Source organism: Motacilla alba, chromosome 2, assembly GCF_015832195.1.
Source record: "Motacilla alba alba isolate MOTALB_02 chromosome 2, Motacilla_alba_V1.0_pri, whole genome shotgun sequence".
Taxonomy (NCBI): Eukaryota; Metazoa; Chordata; class Aves; order Passeriformes; family Motacillidae; genus Motacilla; species Motacilla alba.
In genome coordinates this window covers 143,386,515-143,405,792 of record NC_052017.1, presented here as the reverse complement: position 1 = coordinate 143,405,792, position 19,278 = coordinate 143,386,515, and the positions used below count along the sequence as shown (strand labels likewise).

Here is a 19,278-nt window from a genome sequence, read left to right as displayed (position 1 = left end):
AAAATTTATTTACCAATCACTCAAAGATGCTTTCATGGAAACATTTGCCACAGTAAAATGAAGTGTGACTGAAAATAAAACTTCAATGCCCTGAAGTAAACTTGGGTTAAGTTTGCTTCTTTGCACTCTGTTTGAAACCAGCATTTCCTTCTCTCTTGCTCGTCAGCATTGGGTGAGAGAGAGGCAGAGCTGGATTTGTGTTTTCTAACCAGGTAAATCAGGCAGTTTTGTGAGGTGCTTTAGGCACTACAGTGCTCCAGGTGCCACAGCTCATCTTTTAGGGCAGAGCTGGTCCATAGCCCAGCCAGGCTGGAGGGTGGCCAGGCCTGAGGACACTGCCACACCAGGACAGAGCAGGTGGGAGAGGACACTTGTTCATGCTGCTGGCTGAGGTCACAGGAACGTATGGCTGCAGCCCTTGCAGTCACTTACACATATTGCAATTTCTACAGAGAAATGTGTGCTTTTAGCCACAGCTAAAGGCCTAAGAAAAAGCCAGAAGGAAGCAGCAGTGCTTTGCTTTCACTCTGTGGTCTCAGCCCACAGAGAGATAGAGCTCCAACAGCCAGAATTCATTTTCTCCCTCCTTACCAGAACATCACACTGCACTGTCTCTTACAGATAAACCACAGGCATTTCCTTTAATTTCTGTTTATTTAAATTGCATTAGCAGGACCTCACCCTGTGCAACCTTCAGCAAATGGATGCATTTACTAGGTAATTTATACAAATTGTGTGTCTATACTGTGTTACTAAGAGACACTAAAAATGTCTTCTTTTCCTGTTCTGGATTTTGGGATGCTGGTTATGGACACAGTGCTGCCACACAAAGGGATGCTGGAAAAAAGAGGCATGTAAAGACTATACTCCTGAGAAAGCTACTTGCTCAGAGGGATGTTCTGAGTGAGAACACAGCATTGTCCCCAAGAGTCAAAGTTGGGGCTGAACAAAAGCCCCCTCCCAGGTCACCTGAGCATTGCTCAGCAGCTGAGGAAAGTTAAAATTACAGAGTCCCAGGGTAAAACACAGCATGAAGCAAAACCTGCTGAAAGTCTAATTATCCTCACAGGCAAACATCAAAAGGCTGGAACTGATCCCAGCATACACATTTTCCTGGCTATACCTGGTTTTGTCAGCTGTTACAGAGAGGACTTTCATCTCAGACTTCTTGATGTGCTATTGAGCAACTGGTAATTAAGTCAGTAAAAGTAAGTCTCGTCAAAGAAAAGGTTCTTCCATATTCCACCAGCTGCAGCATTCAGTCACAAGTCTCAAAAATTTTCCTTTTTTCACAGCAGTAAATTCCATATAGAATCAAATAATACTAGATGCAGTGAAACCCCACCACCTAATGTTTTTTGTGAAAAGCAGAGTGGACAAAAACAAGGAAAAATTGTGCATGCATGTGCACGGATGTGTGGGCATCTTATAGACCAGCTACAGCTCTGTTAAATGTGGCTGCAGTTGCCTTGCAGCATCTGAAGTTCTTGGTTAAGGCAGGATTGTTAGACAGAGACACAGTTCAACCACACACATAAAATGGTTGGTAAAGCACTTTTTGTTTCATAAAGTGACTGTGAACCCACTTAGATTTCCTTTACTAATTGCTACAACGTTTTGAGTGGTTTCACTAATGGAAATGTTTGGTGGATTGTGATAAAATTACTGAATGGATGATCACTGGCTTTTAACCATGCTGCATCTAAACTCACTGATTTCAGAGGAATTATTTCCAGCCTGCTGGAGTAAATGGTAGCAGAATTTTATTGACTGTTTCCAACAGTGATCTTCCCTTGGATACTACTACACATCACTCAGCAGCATTGAAATTGCCTTATGTCATTGCTCTGACCAGACCTGTCTTCTTTCCTCACCACTTAACATGGATTCCAGGCAATTTTTCCTGTTGTAACTCACATTTTATTCCTTTTTGAGGTTCCACACTCAAGATACACTTCAGGTGTCATCTCTGCCCTCTTGACAATGTCCCTTGTTTGGACTGAAGGATGGCTAAAGCTTTACCAGAGGGGCTCACCCTTGCCTACTTCTCACCATCAAAGGTGGCATGGGTCTAATTGCAGTAAGCAGAGCTGTTCCTTTAAAAGGGGAAAAAAAAGCCTCCACAATTCAATTCTACTGCCAAAAGGAGCTCCCAATCCCCACCTGCCCTGCCACAGAGCCTTTCCATGCAGGATTCAACAAGCACTTTGTGTGCTTATGATTGTGTTACCTCCAGGTAGTCCTTCAGGGATTAGGATAACAATTTTCACAGGATTTTAAGGAAAGATTATTAAGCCTGTCTACTCAAAGTTTTTCACAAAGTGTTTATTAAGAAGTGGCAATAACTTCCAGTGTTATATAGGCTCTGAAGATAATAATTTTTGTCATGAGAAATCAGGTAAGTTGATATTAACTATTCCAGATCGTGGTGGTTTTGCTTGTACTTGGAGGAAATCATTTCAGCTGTGCTATTAATGCTCAGTGGAAATGTAGCAAATTAATTTTTTTACTAAATGTGTATTTATTGCATTATATTGCATTCTCACACAAATAAATCTGAACTTAAAAAGTAATTGTATCAATGTAATGAAGGTGCAGTTGTAACACGAGCATATTTTCACTTTAACTTGAAATATTTCTTTAGACTTGGTGGATGATGGTGTGCTTAAAATGAGACATGACCTTTAGATGTTGCAACTGAATGAAGGTAAGGAAATTCCTACTCAAGGACTTTTTTATTTCTTTGTTCTCTTGATTTCTGTTCTGCTCTGTTAAGCGTGAAGACATGAGGAAACTGCTTGATATTGGAGTGCAGTACATTGATACAGGAAAAATGAAAACTATTCAAACCTCATGGTTTACCTGCCACATTAAAAGGAATTTTACTGAAGCATAGCTAGTAAACACATTAGTTAAAGATTGCTGTTAACCCAGAGTAACAGAGAGGGATTTAATAAGAGGTCTTCATGAGTGTATAAAAGTAATTTGAACTGGATTAAAATCTCCAATTCAGCAGTTCAGGGAAATCTGGATTAACAGTTCTAAATAAAATAGATTCTACTAACATCATTCAGCTTAAAATAAACAGAGGAGGATTGTTATATCCAGAAGAGGTGAAGGAGAATTTGTAACCAAAGGCTTGACCCTCAGTCTTTATCAGACAAATGTCTGGAAGGAAAACCTTCTCTGAGTCAGTTTAGGGGATTTGTCTGCCTGCTCGGGGCTGTGAGGCACCTGTGCCTTCAGTGCCTGTGAATCTCAGTACAGTCTGAAATAGAAATGGTGACTTTGGTCTGGAGGACAATGAGGATTTCATGTTTGCAATCTGGGCATGTATTTCACTCATCGCAGTGGAATCACTTCAAGAGAGATACAGTTGCAAAGTAATAAAGGCTTGTCCCTGATAAATAAAAATTGGATATTGAATAACCAGAGTAACGCAAATGTGACGTGTATTACAAGAGTTAATATTACTAATACTCACATTGCTGAGAGATAAGCTATTTCAGGCAACAGTTCCAGAAATAGTTGTCACACATAGTTTTGAGATTTGGTTGAATAGCATAAATTTCAGAGAGTTAATGCTGGAAAAAGATTTTGGGAAGCAACTAAAAGCTAATGCTTCAAATTTAAATTAAGTCTCTACCAAATAAGGAGCAAGGGTAGTCCATTTTGGAGTGATATGCCTAGTATTAAGATTTATCTGCAATTTCTTTTTAAACATTTTGTGTTGGTCAGAGAACACACCAGTGCTAAAAATGGCATTCAGGCAAAAACAAGCGCTCCCATGAATGGAGAATTTTCCATCATTTTATAGCAAAAATACTCAATATTTCTTTGCTAGAAGTAGAACAGGATTTGTCTTACTGTGACCCATCCTTCCAGGCTGTGTTTGCCTGTTGTCCCTATCGTTAGATGTTTTGCTTGGCTGAGTCTGTAGTGTGATATGGCCAGGTTAATGCCTTCTCTAAATTCCTGCTGGAAATCAGCACTATGTGTGCAGAAAATTGTGTGTGTTGATTAGCACAGAGGAGCAGCTCAGTGGGGAGGACAGAGGGAACTGACAATTCAGGTGAGCAAGAAAGCTTCACCCAGTGTGGGGTGATGGGGAATGCTCCCAAGCACAATTTGTCTTGCTCTATTCTGTTTGTATTTTTACAGCTTTTCTCTCTCTCCTAAAATAGATGATCCCTTCATGTGTCAATCCTCTTGCCTCTTCTCTGTCTTTCAGGAATGTGGTTTCTCTAGACCCTGCTCTTGCTACACCAAGTTCTCTGTCAAATGATTTTCCCCGTCCTGCCGCCATGAACAACTCTAAATAAATCAGCACTAAGTTAGATCTCTGATAGGAAATTATCTGCTATCTACCCTTTTTCTTCTGAACCTTTGTAAAACAGTTGTGCTTTCACATCAGTCTGTGAAATGCTCTTCCAAGGATTTCAGTGCTAGTGTGATTCACTGGTGACCCAGGAGAGCCCATATTCCTCAAAGCGGGTCCTGGAAATCAAGTCTCCTCACTGACCATTGATCTATAGGAGCAGATTGAAAATGGGGCAGGGCATGACCTCTCCTCCCACCTCTTAGCTCTGAGTCTTTCACTCACCATGCAGCCAAAATCCTTGTGAAGGGCAGGGTGTGGGGTCTTTCACCAGTCAGGGCTGCAGAGACCCTCCAGCTGACCAGCCTTGCACCTCAGGGACAGCCCAATGGCAGCATTTCTGTTGTCTGTGTTTCCTGTTGATGTGCCTTGGGTTGGTGTGCACAGGGACAGCACTGGCTCTGCAGCCTGGTCACTCCTGTGTGCATGGAACACATGGGGAACCTGCTCTGAGGGGCTGTGGCCCATAAACATGGAACCATCATCACAAAGCACAACTCATCTTACTGCAGATTTTGCAAAGCTAAGTGACACTTCCCATAGTACAATCAAAATTCATACGGTTCTATTAAAAGCAGCAAATCACCCCACTTCTCACCTCAAACAAGGACACAAACCAATAGTTGCCCTTTAATAGGAGACTTGATTATCTAGATGCACCAACCACCACGGACCACTGCTCCAAATCACACATAGTTACAAACCTCCCTTTACATATCACCCAACTCTCCATCTCCCCAACAGCCACCTCCCTGCTGCTTTGCCAAGCACCATTTCCTCATACTCAGCTCCACAGAGGAGCATCTCTCACTAACTCCTATTTCATTGAGCCAAACAAAAGACAACAAAAAAATATCAGAATCCAGAGATGTGGATTGGTTTTATACTATCTCCATGCAGACTACACCTCTACTACTTCCACCACATCAGCTTGTGAGCAGGCTTGAGCTAACACACTGCTCTCCCCTAATTACAGAGTCTACAAATCCATAAAAAAAAAAATAAAACAAAACTGTTGCAAGTCCCAGTAACACCAGAGAGTGGAAACAGGGACAGCCTTGCCAGGGAGTCAGGCCCTGTGATTTTCATGACAGCAACATTTTCATGGTCTGTAGTCTAGCAGTTTGCCAGATGCCAAATATTGTTGCAAGAAAAGCCAGGTTTAGGATTTTTGGTGCTAGACTTATCCATAGGATACTGGACTCTGTCCCTGCATAATTCCTCCACAAAAAGGTGATGGAGTATGAAGTCTGGGAATGAGATTTGGCCAACACTTTCTGCCTCAGTTTTTTTCTTCTGCACATGCTGTGCAGAAACTGTGGATGAGTCCAGGCTTGGGTCTGAGTAAAGAGGATTGGGCAGATGGGCTGAATAGGTGTATGAACTGCTTGAAAGCTCTCTGAGCTTTGCTTGAATTAGCAGAGCTGGCACTTACACACTTTTGACTCATCAGACCAGCAAACAGAGACATTTCCAGCACAGAAATATTTAGTATTATTCCACCATCCCAAGGAAGAGTCTCTTTAGAGCCACTAAATACAAATAAACCCTTTTTAAATGTGTTAATTCTCTGATGACTTCAAGATGAAAAATATTTTAAATATGATGACGATAGTTTTTGAATCAAACAGTATTATCTTCAAGATAATGTTTTTCTGCATACTTGCAAGAGTAGCTGCTCCAAGAGGATATTAAAAAAATTTAGATTTTTTTTTTCTGGTTTGCATATCATCCCTCATTTTCTGACAGCTACAGAGTTATTTGACATGTTCTGATATTGCAAAAACAGGGGAAACATGAAAAGAAACTTTTTTTTTCCCCCTCCCTAACCCTCTAATTAAATCTTTGAAACCTGGAAAGCAGCTCGTGGTCTGAAAGGCAGAGCACTGTTAATCCTTACCTAGCAGGTAGGCAAGGCAGCACAGGACACAACTTGGTGATGGTAACTACAGAAATACAAAACCAGGAATGATCAGAAAAGCAACATTTATGAGGAAGAGAACTTCAGTTGACATTTCTGGTCTGTAACAAAACATAAGAAAATTTTATCTTGTTTTAACAGAATGGTTTTACGCACTTGATGTGTCAGGTGCCTTTTAGGCACAGCTCATCCTGCCAGAGAAGAGGGTTGTGTTGACAATCTTACCAAACCCCAGAAAAGCCAGTTAGGTAGGACTCAAAAATCAAGAGGTACATGCTAAACTCAGGGCAGCCACAGGCACAGAGGAAATACTGATTGTGGGGGCTCCTTTGCCATTTCCAACACCTTTCTCTGCATCACAGAAATCGGATATTTCTCCTGTGGTCAAATCATTCTGGGACAAGGGCTGGACAAAATTACTCAATGCTAAAAATTTTAACACCACCAAAAGAGCATTTCTCTCTCCTAGACCAGCCAAACCTGCTGGAGGTCAGCATCCATAATGCAGGGGCTCTGCTGGCATGTGGCAGCAAAGATGGGCCTGGGATTTCTATGTCTCTTTCTGGTTTTCAGCACAGGTAAGGACAATGGTCTGGTGCTCCCCGGGGAATAACCCAGTGCCTCTTTCCCAGCTGCTCCCATATCCCCATTCCCACATCTGTGGCAGGCTTGGCTCTTTCACCTTGTGTAGGCAACACTGAAGGGCTGGAGCTCCAGGGCTGGTGTCACTCAGCAGAGCAGACCAGGTGATGCTTGTTCCTGGATCCCATGTCAAGAACCTGGAATCAGAAAGGTTTAAAAGGAAAGAGAGAGAAGGGTTATGGAAAAGCTCCTACCACCTAGATTGTCAAGCCAGATTTAACTCTGACTAACTGAGGGCTTTTAATACACGGCCTACTGATTTCTCCTTTATAAACATACATAAAGGGGAACTTGGATAGGCTGAGAAGCTGAAGCTTCACAGGAACATGGCAGATTAGCATTTTCTAGCACTGCCTCCTTTGGAGAGCCTTTTGGATTACTCTTAGGAGGCACTCAGCTGTCCTCTGGTGGGATAGGAAACCTAAATCTCAAACACATAGCTTCAACTTGTCCTGCAATCTCTCATTTACTGCTGTGCACCTCAGCTGGTCACTGAGTGAATCCCAGAAACCCAGTCCAATCTCCTGAGCCCAGTTTCAACCCATTCCTCCTGCAACACAGCTCTTGAGGACAAATCTCAATTGTATGACTGCTCTGATTAAAAAATGTGCACAGAGAAGGGAAGATTTGTTTGGATTTGGCCTTATTTTACTCTGTACCTTGCAGCAAATTCTGGGTGCAAGCCTAGTGAAGATCTCTACAAATATTTACTATTATATTTTTATTTTATTTATTGAGGGGCAAATTCAACACAGAAAACTGTTTCTCAGTCTCTTTCTTCACTTTGCAGCTTCGTGCCTAAGAAAAGAAAATAAGAAAGAGAAGCAATTGGCAGTGCTGGCTACTGCAGGTAACAGGCAGCACATCAGGAGCCCCAGAGTCTGGGTGTGAATAGGAGTGGGAGGTGCTGTGCTGGGCATGGAGGTGGCAGCAGATGGGCCCTGCTCCTGCAGAGTCTGTGAGCCCCAGCCCACCCCTGCTGTAAGGCCACCCCACCCAGTCCAGTCCCTGGCCAGGTTAACAACTGACCTTCCAAAAATCTACTCTTCTGTTTTCCCTTTCTCTCTTTCCCAGCTCTTCATTCCCTTTTGATTTTTCTTTTCTCTCTTCTGTGCTGTGGACAAGAGCTGCTTTCAGCCCTAGGGTGCAGCTTGGCTTCAAACTGGTTATAAATAGTACTGATGTCATTGGAAAATTGCATTTCTCCCCAAATTCAATTTTGTTCTCATCTCAGCTTTCTGTGCTTCTTTTTCTGTCCTGCTCTGTTCTTCCTCTCTCTATCATGCTCACACACACCTTCCTCCCTCACACAGACACTGCACTGCTCTGCTTCTGCATGACTTTGTGGGAGGGAAGCAAAAAATTTTTGAAAATACTTGGGAAAAACAAATAAGCAACAGCAACAGCAATAAAACATGTTAAGATAAAAAGAGTGATTTGGCTACAGCAATTGTTTTCTGTTTTAGCAAGCGGTGTAGCCATCAATGGCTATAATGGCTGAAAACCAAAAATCTGTATTTTCATGTATGTTTGGGGAAGGTGAAACACTTCTTAGGAACTTTCTCTGCCTTTTGTGACCTGCACGGTGAGATCTGCTGCTCTCTTGGCAGCAAACACCCATTGCCCAGCAGGAGAGGGCACCAGCATGCCAGGGCTGGCAGGGTCCTGCAGCTGCTCAAGGGCATGGTCAGGGCACAGCTGGCAGACCTGAACTTTGGCCCACCACTCTACTGTTGCTGTGTCTTGCTATTTTCTAGACTCATCTCCTTGGTCCTGGAATTTTACTTTCCCATCAGTGTTTTTTGGTACGCCCCAAATGTACACAATCTGCTCATTTTGGTTTTCCTGTTCTGGCAGATTTCTAGCACATTGAAGCAAGCAGTGGAGGCACAGCTGTTTCCTTGTGCCTTCATGCCCCCCCTTTCTTTCAGAGCTGCCTGCAAAGTCCCTGGACCTGGCTGCTATTAACCTGACAGAGCTGGTGAATGGGATGCTGAGCACTGCACTCAGAGGTAATGGGACACGGCTGGGCAGGTCACAGCTGCCAGCCCAGCAGTGCAGGAGAAAAGGCACTACAAGTGCTGGCAGGAGAAGCTGTAAACATGTGATGTTGGCCTCCAGAGTTGCTTCTAGGAGCATGGTACCTCCGTGAATTTATCATGCAGATGGCTGTCTACCCCAGAGAACTTGGAAATTAGTGTGGGTTTATATATAGACACAATATAATTACTTGTGGGACACCTTTCAAAAGCACTTTCTAATCCAGTGTACATTTCAATTAAAAGAAAAACAAAATAAAAAGGAAGAAGCAATGCAAATGATCCTTCCTTCAGTGGAAATGAGAACAGACTGAGTGTGAGACAGCTGTATCATACTGGCACCTTGGGAATTCTTTAGACACTAAATGAGCAGAGTCTAAACATGCTGTTCTCACTATTTGTTCCCAGCACTAATAGCATGGACCTATGTTTCTGCAGGTACCAAGAAACTCTTCTCATTGCTGAGCATCACCTCTTACAGCTCGTTTGCCTTCCACAAAGTGTCAGTCACCATTTACAACAGTGAGTGTTGGCTTTGCTTGGCTCTGGAGCAGCTTCTCTCCCACCTCTTGTGCCACAACACATTGATTTTTTTTTTTCTCTGTCTCTCCCTCCAGTCTCTAATGCAAAAAATATTGACCCTGGCAAGTTCCCTATGCACTACTGCTACTGTTTGAATAATGTGACAAATGACTTGACAGGTGGGTACACAAAAGAGGTTGACAATTGCATGTGCTTAAGCTGAATTATTTCCTTTGGAGCTGAAGGCTGTAGTCTGAATTCAGACTACATCCTTATGATTGCCACCACCACACCGAGGCCAACAGCCATAACTCACAACTAGTGGCTGCTCTAAGTCCATGACCTCAGCCTCAGGTGGCTGCAGCCAGCCAGCCAGCCAGCCTGGGATGGAGCCATCAGTCAAGTGACTGGTGTGGTTCGACTGGCAAAAGGCCTCCTTTACCTCCTTGGAAATACAAATTGCAGCACAGGAGAGACAACCAGCCACATGTGATGCCTCGCCTTGGCCACTTTTTCTCTCCTGAGATAACCCAGAGGAGATCAACAAGGGCTTCTCTGAACCAACAGAGAAACTTCCAGTAACCTCAATGAGCCCGAGAGAAGTGAAAAGCAAGCACTGACATCTTCATAGAACTGTTGAATGGACTACAAAATACTGTTGGGCAAACCCTTCACCTGAAATCCTCATTCACGCCCCTGATTTCACAGAATTGAACATTTCAGGATGCATCTGAGTGTTTGGATTCTTCAGCTGGTTAATGTAGGGCATCAAGAGTAGATTAGCAGCTGCAGACCACACTCCACACCCTCTATGCCACATGTGGCGACCCCTCACAATTCACAGTGGCTTTCATGGCTTTCTCTGGACCCACACATGTCACAAGCCTTTATGGGTAATGACCCAGTTTGCCTTGGAGAATAAAAGAGTTATTAAAGTTTAATCTTTGTCCTGCAGTTCCAGAATATCTTGGGGATTGGAGCATTCTCCAAAGCAGTAAAAATGCAGAGCTCAGGTCCAGCACTCCCTAAGTGAGAACAGTGGCCTGTTACTGCTAGGAAGTACCCCCACAACACCAGCAGCCATTTCTTGGGCTGACATCTGAATCATCAGTATGTCTGAAGCAGACCCCAGAGGAAAAAATCCAATGCCTATTGGATGGTCCTACACGGCAGACAGGCAATTACAGCAGGGAAAGCCTGCAGGCTTTAGATCTCATTCTACTTTTAAGCAGACTAAGTAGAGCATTACTTTAAAACGTTCTCTTGAACAGATAAATTCCGTTTAAGTTTGCCTTTAGACACACTGATGTCATTTTGGATATCATCTTTGAAATATATTTCTGAAAGTATTCTCATGGTTTCTTCAGTCCACTCACTCCAGCAAAATATTTTAACCTTTAAAATATTTTAAACTGTGTCATACATGACCATATATCTAAAATATCATCACATCTAAGAGTGAATTTTTGACTACATGGTAGGATATGTGTTTTCAATAATAAACTTTCTCTATTTGTTGTCTAGATTTTACAGCTCTACTTGTTGATATCATTGGAAACTCCACCAGTTATCTCACAGAAATTTTCAAATCCACTTCTATTCTCTCAGGTTTGCATTTCCTTTGAACATTTATCATTGTTTTATCAGTCTCATTTACTCCTGGCATGAAAACAACCATGAAAATGTGGATAAAAGCCTATTGCTCTTACTCAACAGCATTTTTCTTGCAACACATGGAACAAGATACATATATAATATGTTTGTGTGCAATAGAGAGATGTACATGTTTCTATGCAATGTTGTTTGAATGTTTTACAATTAATCACTACAAATTGGTTGGTTTGAGAATTATTATTGCATACTGATATTTTGAGCAATTCTGATTCACAGAGAATAAGTATGGGCTATTTTAGCTGAAGATTTTTTTTCCATATAAAAATGCTTGTAATTTAGAATTTTAATTAGATAGAAACTTTTTCCTTGAAGATACTAACATTTGGATTTGATGCTGGTTTGAGATTTTTGTCACAAAATTAGATCAGAAGGAACATACTTGGTCAGCTGCCACAGCCACATGCCATTTTTTTGTTTGTGTTTTCAGCTGTTTAAGATAACTCCATGTAAGGAAAACTGGTAACTTTGATGATCTCTTTTATGTTTTTTGCCTTTCAGTGCGTCAGAGCAATGACTCTGATTGTATCTACATCTGTTTGATGGCAGGGCAGACAGGTAAAAGTTAAAATCATTCCACCCGAAAATATTGCTCTAGTTTTCCTCAGTGATGATTTATACTGGAAACAAGCCTTTCTTCATATTTAAAAGCATTTCTATTTGCAGGGAAAAATCTGTCTGAATTTTTGGAAATACTAGATAAGTCTCCTGTTATTAATTACACATTTTCCAGTAACACATCATCTGACCTGGGTAAGTATATCCTGGGGAATAAAAGGAAACAGGAACCAAAGTGAAAATCATGTCCAGATAGCTCTTGCAATGAATACTTCATCCTCATTACCACTACTATAAATATTATTTTATTCTTTATTATTGCTTATATATTTGCATATTAATATGTATTTAGTTATAGTTATAATAATATTTTACATTGTTGAAAATTTAATACAATGATTATATCATAAATGTAAGTAAATTTTTAAACTCCTTAAATTATTTGTTACAAGGTCGTCTGGTGGAGGAACAAACAAAACCTGCTGGGATGAGTGCCTTTAGAGAATTCAGCACCGGGCTGGGGAGGGTCTCTTGTGCTCTTTAATCTAACTGAGTGCCTTGCATAGCTCTCAGCACAAATGACTCCTACATGAGTTACATTCAGAGTGCATATGAATACATTCACTCATTGCCCTGTGTGGCTCCTCCACCCAAAACTGCTTTGCCAGTTTGAGCTGCACTTCAGGTACTCACCTTTCACTGTTGCCCATGACTATCTCCCATTTTTGAGGACAGGTTAATGCAGGCAGACTGAAATCAGTGGCGAGTTGTGCTGAAAGCTGAAGGGTGTTTCTCCTTTTAAAACCAAACAAAAAAAAAAAAAAAAAAAAAAAAAAAAAGATGTCGCTTGGCCAAAACCCCCTTTAATTAGAAACAACAGCTGCTTCTATGGTAGCAGAATCTGATTTCTTTCCTTTTTCTCACTCAATATGCAGAGGATAGTGAGTGCTCTAACCTTGTCTTCTCATACCTCCAAGACCTAGATTCGATTTTCTCAAGTTTCGTGAAATTGCAGGAAGACCCAAACAAGACACTGGATTCATCAGCAGAATATGTGTGGACATTTAAATGTGAGCAAATATTGTCAGACCTACATTTGTGTTCCCCTTGATTATTGTCTTGACAAGTGATCATGTATGTTTGCTGCGCAGTTAAATGTGATGTTAATTCCAAATAAAGGGTAGCATAAAATTTCTCTGAATCAGCAAATGATGCCAGTAACACATTGAAGAGCTGAAGGATAGAGAAACTCTTGTGAAAAGCCATTTTACCAGAAAAAATAAGTTTTCTAAAGAGGCAGGGAAGAAGAGAAAATCTGGTTGTTGGTTTAAAACCAAAAAATAAGATTATTTAAACTATTTCCTCTTATTTTCTATGTGGTTTTTTTTCTGTATTATTCTCTATCTATTTCTTTATATGACATTCAGTTGTACTTCAGCATTTCATAAGCTTTAGTACCTTTAACTTTGCTACAGGGCTACAAGATAGAAAAGTGCTGCTCTGCCCCATTTTGGAAGCCAAAAAGCAAGGCTTTGCTCCTGCTGGCTTGTAGTAGAAATCAATAGAAATTCCGACCATGACTTCATGCCTCCTTGTCACTGCAGCTGCATCTCTCTCCCACAAAATGCCTGCATTTCCTGCAGGCAGCCTGCTGTCCTTTATAAATATTTTTAATTTCCTAAACCACATGCCCACCTTTGTTATCTCTCACAGCCATGAGTGTCTCTTCTCAAACTGCAGCATCTGCCCTCCAGTACCCGCCTGCTCACCTTCAAACAGACAAGACCTTTTTCTCTTTCTATTGTAGTGAAGCAGTTCAGGAAATTAAGTGCAAATTATGTCAAGAAAAAACCAAAATCCTGCAGGAACATTTCAGTTTCTTTGTTTATGAAACACATTAAAATGTTCTCGGTTAAAATTTCAAACACTATTGGAGCTCCCTGTGTTTCCATATTTAAAACCAAATGGAGAAGTGCCTGCTCCAGTACCAGAGAAGCACTCAAGGGGTAGATGGCATTTTCTGGGTGTATTTTAGATATTATTCTCCCCCAGTGTGTTGCAGTTGCTGGTGCCCTTTCTCTGTCTCTCTTGCTTCTCCAGCTACCAGGATCCCTCTTGCCCAGAAAGGAGGGGGAATCCCCACCACGAAGTTCCCGCTGTGGCCAAAGACAGTTGGAGCCAAAGGATCGTGGTTTCCATCACCCCACGTGGATGCTCCCCAGCCCCAAGGCATGGCCAGACCCCCCCTGAGCCCTGGGGGGAGCTTGGCCCCATCACCAGCCCTGCAGCCCAGCCCCAGTGAGTATGGCCAGGAGCTCTGGAACCTGCCCTAGCCCACTGCTGTGGGGCTTGGCCGAGTGCCTCGGAGTGGAAGTTGGAGAGCCCTTCAGGGACACCCACTCTGGGTTACCAGTGACGTGATTACTTTACAGAAATGTCAAAATCAGCTATAGGTGCCACCTTGTAGTTTCTTATCTTCAGGGGAAAAACCTGATCTTGCTTCCCACAAACATCTCTGCCACTTGGATCTTCCCTCACATTTAGCTCCAAATTTGGTGAGCAGACCTGTGAAAAAGCAATGTAGAAATGCTTCTTTTGCTTTCTGGATGCCTTTTTGAAGCCCTGCCCTTCCCTAGTCTACAGGCTATTCAAATTCTAGTCAAGTACAGCTTTTGTCCTTCCTATTTCATCCTGGCATTTTTATATATCACTGGCAGTACTGGGTGAGGAACTCTGGATGTTGAGCTGTCTCATATGTAGCAGTTCTTTTAGCAGACAGATAAATAATGAATAAAAGGAAGGGTGTGTCTCTCTGTTCCCACAGCAGACACGTCCATGTTTTGGATGCAGACAGTGTCTCCACAAGAAGCCAGCAAACTGATGCAAACAGAGCCAGGTAAGACTGACCTGGGATAGCAACAAAGTGTGTCAGTTGGCACATTTATGAAATAGAAAGTAATATATAGAAATAGGTGACTGATAATGTGTTTATACATCACTGTCTATGTAAATGTTTATTAATGAACTCTGAGTTCAGAGTTGGTTTTTTGTAATCTTTTCTGCTGCTCCTTCAATCAAGCTGCCTTTTTGTTTTAAGATGTCAAAGCAAGTTCTATTCTTTCCCCTCCCCTCAGATTTGCCTTCCACAGTACTGTCTCTGCCACCTTCCTACCGACCTGGTGTGACTCTGAAACTTTACTCAGCTACCAGTAAGTAAATGCACCTCCTGCAGCAGAAACAGCAGTGTGTTTGCAAGTCATGCAAGATAGAAACATTTCCATGCAGGAAAAACACACATGGTTAATTAGCTTGTGATAGTTTATGTATGTAAACCGCCCCAAATGTCCAAGGGACTGCTTCCCGTTTGCTTGTGAATTGTACACAGCTGCAAATTCAAAACATAGATCATATTGTGGTTATAGAATAGGTACTCTGTGTGGCAATTTTAGCATTGATTGGTTATCAAAGAATTCATTCTTGAAAGTCATTCCAAAAGAAAATATCATGCTTTAAATCCCATAATAAATAAAATTATGAAATCAGCTCATGCCACATGAAACCCCCAGAAGTTTTCTGACTTTACAATACTGCAAACTACTTCCTCAGCTAAAAAAGAATCATCATCAACTAGATTTTCGTGAAAGCTCCGTTCTCATCTTCTTGTGTTTTTGTGTGGTGACAGTCTAGGAGAAGGATGGATGCTGGGTAGTGCAAAGATAACATATCAGCCTGACCTCCAGGGGTCTTCAATATCCTTTGGGCTTGGTATTTTAGATAAAACCAGAAGAGTCTAAGGAACTAAAATGCTGGGCAAATCACTTTCATTTTTGTGATCATCTTTTTAGCTCTTACAATGCTATTTAATTCTGAAATCAGATTTCATTCTCTCTCATCTTACTTCTGTTTAAAGAGCTCCAAATACCAGAGTCCTCCTCCGGTGTGCAGCATACAGATCCTGGAGAACCTAGGATGCTTTGAAAAGCTGGGAAACATGGATTTCAGTGAGATGGGTGAATTGGAGTCACCAAATGCCTCTCTGTGAGGAGCCATGGAGGCACAGGCTGCCTGCCTGAGTCTAACAATCATGCATTTGGGGAAATAAATCCAGCAGTGGGATCCCTAAGTAAGAAAGAGCATCCACATTGTTCTGAGGGATGACTCAGGATTCCAATAATTCATTTCTTAAATCACAGAAGTGGGTGCCAACCAATAAAACATGTAAATGTGCATGTTAGAGTGTGCAGGGAGGGATATTTTGATTCTGATTCATTCACAGTAACCACAACATTGCTCTTCACTGGCAGCAAAATTTAATCTCAGTGTCACAGGGATGTGATATTGTATTGATAAAAGAGCTGTCTGTTTATTGCAAAAGTTGGACACTTCACTGCCCCTGACAATAATGTGGCAATTTAAACACACATCTCTGCACAGGGGCTGTGGTTCTTGCCTTTTCTGGTTTCTTGACTAATTCAATCTCCTAAGAAAGAGAATTTATAGAAAAGAAAGTTCTGAAATAAATTCCTACTTTTACTTATCTTTATGAAGTTATGTACTGAATGCAAAAACATACATTTCACAGCTTTATACCTCTTTATAACAGAAGAGGTATAAAACATTACTATGAATGGGTGAAAATTTAAATTTCATTGATATGATGTGAATATACTATGCAATCAAAAAAAATTAAATAGAAAATTAATTGAAAAATTATTTCATCATTAAACAAATACAGTATTGTGCAAATACAGCGTTAATTTAAAGTGATTGTCAAAAATGAAAACCAAATCAATTTCCTTAGCTTTCAGCATTTTTGTTTGACTTCACTTTCCCACATATATGACTCCAAATTGAAATTGCCAATGTTCAATTTGCAGCTAGATAAAACAGAATTTCTGCTGGCAAAACGCATAGCTTGAGTAAAGCACTTAATACCTGGTTGGCAGGATAGGAGGACCCACTTCTGTGGAGGCTGAAATTCATAGGAGGGTGGCCTCCAGCAAGTTTTAATTATTCATCAACTTTATTATTTCTCATTAATTTTAGCATTAATTTTCAGGGACAACTTATATTAAAACCTTATTGCCCCATGCTCTGATATTTGGTTATTAACATGAAGTGTGTTTACTTAAGCAAGGAATCATTAATTTTTAATTTACTCCAGCTAGGAGAATGTCAAGGTGTGTCAAACGCTGAGAAGTGGAGAAAGCCCAATGACATTTATGTGAAATTGCTGGGGTGAAGAGAAATGGGTCTCCCTCTTGCCCATCCCTGGCTGATTTCACCTGATATTTGTGTAGTGCCTTTGACACAGCTGGTTTGCAGAGCAGCCTGTGAGTTTGGGAGCTGCCAGTGTGTGTGCCCTACTCCTCACATACTGCTGCTATCTTGGTCAAGCACTGCCAGGAGAGAAATAGTTTCATAGCAATGAAAACAGCTTCTCTTTCAGGATGGTAGAGCCTTGATTTTCCTGCCCAAGAATGCCATTTTATATTAAATTTCTTGTCAGCACTAGATGACTTAGGCTTATTTCAACAGAACTTCATTAGTCCAAATTTAACCTTCATAACCTCTGCTATCACATAACATAGCATTGCCCAGAGCTATAAACTGTGTGAGACATGTGAACCTGGAAATGCAATTACACTGTCTAAGGGGATTATACTCAGCAGGTAAGGTAGTTTATCCACACATGGCCAGAACCTGCTGCTACTTACACAAAAATGGAAAAAATAGTTGACAGTCACACCATGGCTGCCTTTTTCTTTTTCTTTTTCTTTTTCTTTTTCTTTTTCTTTTTCTTTTTCTTTTTCTTTTTCTTTTTCTTTTTCTTTTTCTTTTTCTTTTTCTTTTTCTTTTTCTTTTTCTTTTTCTTTTTCTTTTTCTTTTTCTTTTTTTTTCTTTTTCTTTTTCTCTTTTTCTCTTTTTCTTTTTCTTTTTCTTTTTTTTTTTTTTTTCTTCTCCTTCTCCTTCTCCTCCTTCTCCTTCTCCTTCCTTCTGCCCCAGAATGGCATTTTCAGGTATATCCCTTATTTGTTGGAGCAGGGAAGACATTGCTTTGGAGGTCATAGCCCAGACAAGGCCGAGCAAGAAATTTGGTGGTACTTGCATCAAGCATCCGGGCTAGGTCAGAGTTGTGTTTTCTCCCCAGGGTGCCCACAGGCAATGCTCAGAGAGCCCCGTGTGACCTCACCTCCTGTCACCCTCATAGTGCAGAAGATCAACCCCTGTGTGATGGAGCTCTGTAGGTTCTTTCAGCTGTGCCTCTGTGTTGGTCAGAGAAGATATTCCAGAAAGGAAGCCATGAGGTAAAACCTGGCATTATTTTTTCTTTCTCTCTCTGCTTAAAATAGTCCTTCAGGCTTTTTATTCCCAAATGACAATTTTCAATCACCAGTGATTATTTTGGAGGAGCTGTGGCCACTGGCTGAGACCCAAATGTGTCCCAGTGCACCAATCAGTACCTGATCTGGCCTCAGTATTCCAGCTAAGTGAAAAAAGCCCAGCTGCATCTTTCCAAACATCTAAAGGCATAACTGAGGTTGGAATCTAGATTTTATTTCCACATTTAGTAATAGCAGCATGATAGTATGTGCTTATCATGGAATCATAGATTGGTTTGAGTTGGAAGGGCTCTAAAGACCATTTATTCCAACTCTGCTGCCATGGGCAGGGACACCTTCCACTGGACCAGGTTGCTCCAAGCTCCATGCAGCCTGACCTTGAACACTTCCAGGGATGAGAAATCCACAGCTTCTCTGGACAACCTGTGCCACTGTCTCACCACCCTCTCAGTAAAGAATTTCTGCCTAGTATTTAATCAGAACCTGCCCTGTTTAAGCCTGAAGCCATTCCTCCTCATCTTATCACTCCATGCCCTCGTCCAAAGTCCCTCTCCTTATGAAAGGTAACAAGCCTCTTATCTTTAACTGCATCTCCTATCTGTAACTCCATCCTCAGATACTGTGTTGAATACTATTCCTGGTTTGTGAAAAATGCAAGTTATGTCTGCGAAAGAGTCAAAAGAGTTGCTTACTCCCACAGTAAGTACATTTTCACTTTATATCTCAATATCTCTACATTCCTTGTTATGAAGCTATAACAAAGATTTTTGCATATCCACAGAATATTTGCTGTCTTTCATCAGATAGCTATTTTATCTGATAATGATTTTTAAAGGATTGAATAAATTATTTTACATTCATGAATGTTTTAATATTTTCTTGTAAAACCTCTTCTAACTAATATTTTCTTGTGTTCTTCCAGCATTAAAGCAAAAATGCCTTAAAAACATCTGTACATCAGTTTAGCGCACTGGGAAATTTTACTGCAAGTTGGAAGACTGGTGGCAGTTTTAGTTTTCTTTTTGATTTCTCAGTGTAAAAATCAGAAACCAACATGTTATTTGTAAATATTTGAAATCAGACAAGTATTAACCAGATGTTAGCCTAGAAATGCCTCCTCCTCCAAGTCATTGTAAAAATAATGTCTAAAAAACAGAGATTTTTATACAAGTGATGTAACTGCAATAAAAACATTGAAAGCCT

The 19,278-nt window shown here is 41.0% G+C and overlaps 1 protein-coding gene across 2 annotated transcripts; it reads left to right on the top strand.

The window, feature by feature from the left end:
• The first annotated feature begins 2,113 nt into the window (after positions 1-2,113).
• Positions 2,114-19,127, top strand: HHLA1 (HERV-H LTR-associating 1). 2 transcript variants are annotated; one of them, XM_038128215.1, is made up of 17 exons: positions 2,114-2,398; positions 2,645-2,707; positions 6,769-6,877; positions 7,732-7,791; positions 8,873-8,953; positions 9,419-9,502; positions 9,598-9,681; positions 11,027-11,110; positions 11,675-11,731; positions 11,840-11,926; positions 12,709-12,801; positions 13,832-14,029; positions 14,556-14,627; positions 14,866-14,940; positions 17,883-18,039; positions 18,692-18,774; positions 18,998-19,127. In XM_038128215.1, the coding sequence occupies exons 2-17, from the start codon at positions 2,702-2,704 to the stop codon at positions 19,039-19,041; spliced, it is 1,374 nt and encodes a 457-aa protein (XP_037984143.1). In that variant the 5' UTR covers positions 2,114-2,398; positions 2,645-2,701; the 3' UTR covers positions 19,042-19,127. The 2 variants fall into 2 exon arrangements, with proteins under 2 accessions (XP_037984143.1, XP_037984144.1); XM_038128216.1 differs by lacking the exons at positions 2,114-2,398; positions 2,645-2,707 and adding an exon at positions 3,931-4,072.
• Positions 19,128-19,278: the final 151 nt, after the last annotated feature.